The sequence below is a fragment of the Myotis brandtii genome, unplaced genomic scaffold (genome assembly GCF_000412655.1).
Source record: "Myotis brandtii unplaced genomic scaffold, ASM41265v1 scaffold460, whole genome shotgun sequence".
NCBI classification, from domain to species: domain Eukaryota; kingdom Metazoa; phylum Chordata; class Mammalia; order Chiroptera; family Vespertilionidae; genus Myotis; species Myotis brandtii.
In genome coordinates, this window is record NW_005367588.1 from 295,056 (window position 1) to 303,407 (window position 8,352).

Genomic DNA, 8,352 nt, shown 5'->3' on the forward strand with positions numbered 1-8,352 from the left:
CATCACCACCCCCGCCCCTCCCCTGGGCCCTACGTGCGTGCATTTCCCCTGGACTCCCCCCCTCAGCATGCATCACCGCTCCGCCCCCCCCAGGGCCCCACGGTGTATGCATTTCCCTGGGCCCGTGCTGTGCAGCTTTCACTCAGACTCACGTCTCGGGCGGCGTCGCGGTCGGCTCCCCGCAGCAGCATCACCCTCACCACCTCGCTGTGGCCCATCTGCGATGCGATCCACAGTGGTGCCGTCCCATCCTGCAGCAAGAGGACCACACAGCGTCCACACAGCAGCCACATGCTGTCTACACAGCATCCACACAGCAGCCATGTGGCCTCCACACGGCGTCCACACAGCGTCCACACGGCAGCCACACAGCGTCCACACGGCAGCCACACAGCGTCCACACGGCAGCCACACAGCGTCCACACGGCAGCCACACAGCGTCCACACGGCAGCCACACAGCGTCCACACGGCAGCCACACAGCGTCCACACGGCAGCCACACAGCGTCCACACGGCAGCCACACAGCGTCCACACGGCAGCCACACAGCGTCCACACGGCAGCCACACAGCGTCCACACGGCAGCCACATGCTGTCTACACAGCATCCACACAGCAGCCATGTGGCCTCCACACGGCGTCCACACGGCAGCCACACAGCGTCCACACGGCAGCCACACGGCGTCCACACGGCAGCCACATGCTATCCACACGGCGTCCACACGGCAGCCACATGCATCATGATTTCACCAGCAGAGAGGATGGCAGGGCCCGTGGGTGGTGGAACCAGCATGTCTCAGTCGCCAGCGCGGATGCTCAGGGACCAGCCGGCTGGACAAGCAGCACAGGGAGGGGACACCCCCACCTCAAAGCCAGGGGCCGCTGACCTCTGAGAACACAGGTCGCTCTGGAGAGAAGGGCAGGAGGGAGGGGGACCCAGAACTGCCTAAACGGAGGTAACTAAGATAACGTGGCCCAAAGAGGCTGCTAGTCAGATAAGACCGAGTTACGCATCCGTGGGGGCGCGGGCTGAGAGCACGATGATTCAGCTACAGGACACACAGCTCATTTTCTGCTGAGGATGTGACTTCACTCGGCTCTGCTACTCGCAGCAGGCACAGACTGCCGCCCACTGCTGTCCGGCAAAGGGACGGGGACAACGGTGTTGGAGCGGGTGGAGGATGAGGGCACGTCAGAGCCCAGAGGACCCGAGGGCGCTGGGTACGAGGACACGGCACCTCTGTGTCTTGCAGAGACGTGGGGAAGAGGGGCTGAGACGGGTGGAAGGATCTGAAACACCTCGCCCTACTCCATCCTTCAATCTGCACATCGTGCATCAATGCAAACACATCCTCGATTGGTACTTTCAGTTCACAAAGCGCTTCTCCATCCATTATTTAATTGGATTCTCCCAATTCAGGAGAAACATTCATTCCTCATTCAACCACCCGGCAATTATTAAGCATCTTTTGAGTCTCCAGCAGCCAGAGCTAAAAATAAGACGTGACTGCCCCGTGGAACGACCTATGAATCAGGAGCTCACGGTTTGATTCTGGTCAGGGCACAGGCCCGGGTTGTGGGCTCCATCCCCAGCGTGGGGCGTGCAGGGGGCAGCTGATCAATGACTCTCTCCCATCACTGATGCTTCCACCTCTCTCTCCCTTCCTCTCTGAAATCAATAAAAACATATTTAAAAATAAGACGTGATCCCTGCTCTGACAGGAGCTAAGCCAGCGGAGAGGCGATAGAATCTGAGTCTGACCTCAGGGCTCCAGTAAAGTGTGGACACAGAGCCCCCTGAACCAGGAGAGGGCCTCTTACGTGTGGGTGACGGGTCAGCTTCCCGGTGGGCGTTGGTGTCTGAGCTGGGTCTTGAAGGACTAGGATTTTGTCAGGGGGGTGAAGGGACAAGGGAACCCATGGAGACGGAACATTTCCAGTCCTAGTGACCTGGACAGGAGGGGCTGGGTCAGGCAGGTGGGCGACCCAGACGGCATGGCCACAAGGGCGTGGGTGTGGCCTGAGGTGTGGGTGGGGCCCAAGGGGCATGGGTGTGGCCAAGGGGAGTGGGTGTGGTCCGAGGGGAGTGGGCGGGGCCCGAGGGGCGTGGGTGGGACTGGGAGGCAGGAGGGGGTGTCTGGGCTCCCCTGCTGGTGCCCTTCTCCCTCCTTATCCCTGGGGGCCATTGTTCTTTGCGGATGTCGCCACCAGGGGGCAGCCAAGGAAAGGCTGTCAGGGGCCTCTGATGCTTTCGAAGGGCTTGTTTTTAGTAAAAGCTGTTAACTGACACCAATACTTAGAGAAGTGCTGAGAGGTGCTCCGCTGGGAGGCACTGGTAACATCACAGCAGTAACGCTCACAGCCATCACCTCATCGCAACGGCCATCGGGTGGAGGCCACCCTTTCCTGCTGAGCCTCAGCGTCCCTCCTAGAAACTGTGAGCCTCACAGACGGACATTCCCGTGGGAAGACAGGGCGGGGCCAGCTGACCTGGCCAGACAACCTTTCATTTATAAGCTCCGGGCGGGTAGTAAACAGGCACAGTGGTTACCCGAGGGGCACAGAGGGCAGACTGGGGTTAGTGTCCCAGGAAAAGGGAAAATTCTGTTCCCCCAAAGCAATCCCTGTGCTATGAACATCCGGTTCTTTTCAGAGCGGGACTCACAATGCCTGTCCCATCGAACACAATCCTTGGAGGGCAGGTCGCTTGCCCTTTGACCCTGGCCCCCCCTCTTCAACGAGGTCGTCCACTGGACCCGTCACCTCCCTCTGGGGAGCTCTGGCTGCCAGCTACGGGGGGTCCCTCCTAACGCCCGGGTTCCCGAGCCATCAGCACACGACACAATCCACGCGACACATGAAGTACAACCTTATACCAACTGGGCTTTTTACAAACGGGGCCTTGGGCGTATGAATAATGTAATTTACTTTAAAAATAGGTTTGTCAAGACACCAGGAATTATTTTAGAAGGAGGTTCAAAGAGAGACTTGACCATCTCTCATTTCTAAATTCACAGGCACCCTCAGTAATGACCCCTGCAACCTGAAAGTAACCAACCCTTTTTACTTAGTAAAATCAGGCCTCTGATTCAGAATCAACCAACAATTTCAACATAAGAAGGACCAACAAGAAAATATTAAACTCCAATCCCCAGATGTCAATTCTGGCAGACACGGAAGAGCAACTTTTTCTAAAAGTGTCCTTTCCCAGAAATATTCCTGAGGCCATCTAAGCTAAGAATATCTTTAAGATTCCGAAAATATAATCTCACATTTATAGCAGTGTCTGGCACACGTTAAGTTCTCAAGCAATACTGACTGAACATTGAACAAAACAGTTATAAAAATTGGGGAGCTTGTGCCCTGGCCGGTGGGGCTCAGTTGGTTGGAGCATCGTCCCATATACCAACAGGTGGTGGGTTCAATTCCCAGGTAGGGAACATACCCAGGTTGTGGGTTCGATCCCCAGTCGGGGCATGTGCAAGAGGCAACCAACTGATATTTCTCTATCACATCGATGTTTCCTTCCCCCCACCCCTCAAACCAATTTTTTAAAAAAATTACCAAAAACAGACCAGACGCTTGGAGAGATCATCAGCATCATCCCACCCAGCCTCCTACACTGCAGCCTCCTGAGGGACGAGCGGTCCCAGAGGTCAGTTCACTTGTCCAAACCACACAGCCAGTTACCGCAGAGCCGGGGCTGGAACTCGGGATCCTGACCTCAGACCCACTTTGCCCAAAGCCCCTTTCTTTTCTCAGGTTCCGGATGCACCTGGACTTCTCAGGACGGAAGAAGCCGGTGGTGGAAACCTCGGACCAACCTGAAGGCTCCCATAGCTCTTCACCACGTGCACGTACAGGCTTTGTCAAGGCAGGTCTCACCGCGGTGGGAATCGCGGCGCCACTTACTGGAAAGAAACCAACTTGACTTTCCCCTAGACCCGTGGTCGGCAAACCGCGGCTCGCGAGCCACATGCGGCTCTTTGGCCCCTTGAGTGTGGCTCTTCCACAAAATACCACGTGCGGGCGCGCACGTTCAGTGCGATTGAAACTTCGTGGCCCATGCGCAGAAGTCAGTATTTTGTGGAAGAGCCACACTCAAGGGGCCAAAGAGCCGCATGTGGCTCGCAAGCCACCGTTTGCCGAGCCGCAGTTTGCCAACCACTGCCTAGACAACTACCTTCAAAGTCACGTCACTGCACCCAGAAGTGTTTTGTTAAAAACAAGTTAATTAGTGAGGGAACAGTTCCCATGGTAAGAGCCCTAGTTACAATGCCTCACTTTGGATGGGTCTCCCCACCCTTAGAGCGAGGCCTGCATTACCTGGCAGTTCTATTCCTTTATGAATCAAGTAGTTGGTTTACCAGCTGCTGGCGAATGAAGTCCCAACAGCATTGCAATCGTGAGAGATGGGGGTTCGGACCTGCCAGTGGCTGCACTGGGCCCCTCCTTGGCTGGCGGACGCAGTGAGGGAGGGAGAGAGAGAGAAGGCAGCACCTCAGTGAGGGCCTGGGCAGGGCCAGCTACCTGTCGCCTCCGTCCACCTGCGTCCAGGCAGCCTTCTCTCACGACCTCGGAGCCGCCGGAGTTTATTGGAACAGGAGGCAGCAGACTGTGTCCCTGACCTCAGACACCAACCCCCACGTTTTAAACACAGTCAGCGGTGATGTCAGCCTGGTTCTGGCTGAGCCCAGAGCGAAGAACAGGGAAGCCCTGACCACAGATGAACGGTGCCTGGAAGCCAGGGGTGTAAAGGCACCCAGAGGTGACCGGCCACTTAGGTAACGCTGCTGCCAGGAGCTGGCCCCCGGCCCCTGCCCCGTGCGCCCGACATTACCTGCCTCGGCTGGTTGACTCTCGCTCCCGACGACAGCAACAGCCGAGTGACATCCAAGTAGCCGCCCTGGGCAGCCAGGAAGAGGGCAGTGGCTCCATCCTGAGGGGCAGCAACGGAAAGTGCAGGAGGTCACCTTCCACATTTACTTGAAAAGAAATGACCTTTGAAATGCATGCATTGAATACATTTTCCCATTGCCACCCCCCATTTTTCACATGCATGGTTAGCGCTGTATTCTTTGAAGAATGATTCTGGAAGGTCACTCTGAGCCAGACCGACAGGCAAAGTTCAGAACAGACAGTGTCAGGAGGGGGAGCTGTGACGTCTACAACGACCCCGCGAGGTCCCGATCCCAGAGCTGACGCATCGAGCCGAGTAGCGTCCAGGTTTCCCCGACTCGCGGCCCCCACTCTTCTCGCCTGCACGGACTTCCACTGGCTGCTCTCTGCTTTTGTTACATGAGCTGAGACCACTCCCTTCTTATTTGATTGTATTTTAAAATATGTTTTTATTTCAGAGAGGCAGGGAGAGGGAGAGAGAAACATCAATGATGACAGGGAATCATGGCTCTGCTGCCTCCTGCACGCCCCCCACTGGGGATCGAGCCCACAACCCCGGCAGGAGCCTCAACGAGGAATCAAACTGTGACCTCCTGGTTCATAGGACGCTCAACCACTGAGCCACGCCGGCCGGGCGGCTTCATTCCCTTTATCCCGAGCGGAAAACCCGCACATCCTGGTGGAAAACACCCGCTCACCCAGCTCACTACCTCCCTCCCGCCAGGGACGCCAGCCACAGGTTAAAACACAGAGCACCCTTCCCGCGAGTCCAGCCACGCGGCGGTGCCGGGAGTTAACCGTGCCGACGCCGGGAGGGTGTTCCAACGGAAAAGTCCACACCCACACGCTCATTACACGTCTAGGAGAGGACATGGTGCCGGGCATGAGGGCGAGGTCTAGTGGTGGGATGGCCAAGGTGTGGTCCTAGATCACGGGATACGGATCCTTCCACTCCCCACGGCCATGCTCAGCCACTTCCTCTCCTCGCGTTTTATTTTTTCCGACAAAACTGAAACCACATTTGCCACAAACCCTGTGGAACCACAGTGACAATCACTAATGAGTGCCTGGGTGATGTGCTGAGTGCCGATCAGCCACCAACAGACCAGCACGGCAGGGGCTGCCTTTCAAAGGGCCGGGTCTCCCTCCACCAGCCTCACCTCTTTTCCAAATAACCTGAGTTCTTTTTAAAAAAATATATTTTCCTGACTGCAGAGAAGGAGGGAGAGGGAGAGAGAGAGAAGCATCAATGATGACAGAATCATTGATCAGCTGCCTCCTGCACGCCCACTACTGGGGATCGAGCCCGAAATCCGGGCATGTGTCCCGACCAGGAATCAAACCATGACCTTGAACCATGATCTCCTGGTTCATAGGTCAACGCTCAACTACTGAGCCGCACCAGCAGGGAGAAATAACCTGATTTCTCCTTTTTTGTGCTCTTGTTCCCGAATAAACCCACAACAGAATGTGTTTTGGTTTCCGGCAAGTCCGTAGGCTGGGCTTGTCACGTTACAAATGAGTACGTATCACATGATTGTTGAAGATCCTAATTGCACAGGTACATGAGCTACTTCACGTGTGAGAGATTTAAAAGGGCAAAACGAAGATGGGTAAGTAAGATTATGTGGTTTCCACACAGAAAAAGGTCATCTGGTAAACGATGTATTTTGTTCCCTGCTGTCCCAGTTAAAAGGCCTGTTGTCCATGAAACACTACTTGGAACTGCCACTCTGGCTTCCAAGTTCAGGCTGTGAGGGCAGGTGTGATGAGGGTGAGCGAGGCCCCGGAAAACTCACATAGAGCTGGTCGTGGACGTTGGCGCCGTGCCTCAGGAGGGTGTCCACCACCTGCCTGTGCCCGTACTGGCTGGCAGCGAGCAGGGCAGTGCCCCCGTCCTGCGGGCATGCAGAGCACACACTTTAGAACTTTGGAGAAGAACTTTCCATAGACGATACCCAACTCCCCTTTCCTCTTTGGCCCCTTCCCGTTCTCTTTTTTATTCTCTTTGGTTAGTCCTCACCCAGGGATATTTTCCCATGGATTTGTCGAGAGCGTGGAAGGGAGGGGGAGAGACAGAGAGACACATCGATGTGAGAGAGACACATCGATTGGTTGCCTCCTGCACACCCCCCGACCAGGGCTGGGGAACCTGCAATCCAGGTACGTGCCCTTGACGGGAATCGAACCCTGGACCCCTTCAGTCTGCGGGCCGACGCTCCGTCCACTGAACCAAACCGGCCAGGGCCCCTTCCTGTTCTCCTGTGACCGTGACAGGGTCCATCTCAAGGACGTCCTCAAGCTGGACTCTGGGAAGACCTGCCTGCGATCTATGACCGTTGTCTGACCGAGTCCTTGCGATTAATTCAGAAATGCCCCGGGCCTACTCGACTCCCCGACGTGATCACTCTGTCAGCTACTAACTGTCCGGTCACTACATCGTACACCTGAGACTATCACCACATTGTCTGCCCACTGGGATCAAAAACAAAAGCAAAGAGACGTTTCCCAGGTCCAAGGAGACCCATCGACCCGCCTCTCCACAAAGGGAGGAGAACAGAACGCCGGCAGCTGTCAGTCTGTCGTGGAAGAAACAGGACAGCCTCCCGGGCATCTGGCCAGAGACCCTCTTGACAAACATCGGCTTCTTCCCGTGGCTCCACGGGGTGCAGGCCTCTGAGGCTCGGGTGCGTTCACAGGGCGGCCCTCTGGGGCCGCTGCCTTCGCGAGACGAGCCTGCACCCTGGAAAGCATGGACGCCCACAGCGATTCCACGTGCCTCGCCACCCAGCTAGTGTTTGCCTGGAACACAGGCCCACCTGTCCAGGTCTCTGAAAACACGGGCCCTCGAACTCCACTCCACAGGGCCCTGCAAAGTGTGGGCTGACGTGGATGGAGAGGGGCATTCCCTCGCTCCACCGACTCCTCTTTCGTTTCTGCAGCTCAGTGAGATCTGGCTTTTATGCCGACCACCTCGCACGCCTGACTCCCCGCGTCCATGGTCGGCAGAAGCCCTGAATGGGTTTGCTCAGGTGCTGAGGCGAACGCGTTCCCTTTTCCCGTCTAGGGCTGTGGTCCGCTTGGCTCTGTGGATTGCTATGTGGGCATGTGAGCTAATTATAAATAATGCAACAACGTGCCATCTGCTTCTAAAACGCAGATCACAAACATGAGAGTGTGGTTTCTAATTGGGGCACAGAGTGTTTTTCCCAAATGCCCACCTTTGGGGCCTCATCCTCAGACTCAGCAGGTCCAGGCTGAGGCCAGAAACTGGCCTTTGTCCAGTCGCGTCAGGGGACTGTGGTGAGCAGGTGGTGGGTGGGCCTCACGTGGAGAAGCTGCTGCAAGAGCTGGGTTCCCAGGGGACGCATGTGGCTGCGTGCGGCTTCAGCCAGGGCTGGGCTGGGGGGGGAGAGCTGAGTGCTGAAGGGTGAGGAGCAGAAGAGAGAGACTGG

At 56.5% G+C, this 8,352-nt stretch overlaps 1 protein-coding gene across 1 annotated transcript in view; it reads right to left on the reverse strand.

Moving 5' to 3' along the window:
• Positions 1-8,352, reverse strand: part of ANKRD29 (ankyrin repeat domain 29) — a 24,568-nt gene that overhangs the window by 7,221 nt on the left and 8,995 nt on the right. Inside the window, exons 7-9 of the mRNA XM_005875409.2 lie at positions 6,697-6,795; positions 4,839-4,937; positions 153-251 (exon numbers count right to left, since the gene is read on the reverse strand). Of these exons, the coding sequence (XP_005875471.2) occupies positions 153-251; positions 4,839-4,937; positions 6,697-6,795 (297 nt within the window). The remainder of the gene's footprint in view (positions 1-152; positions 252-4,838; positions 4,938-6,696; positions 6,796-8,352) is intronic.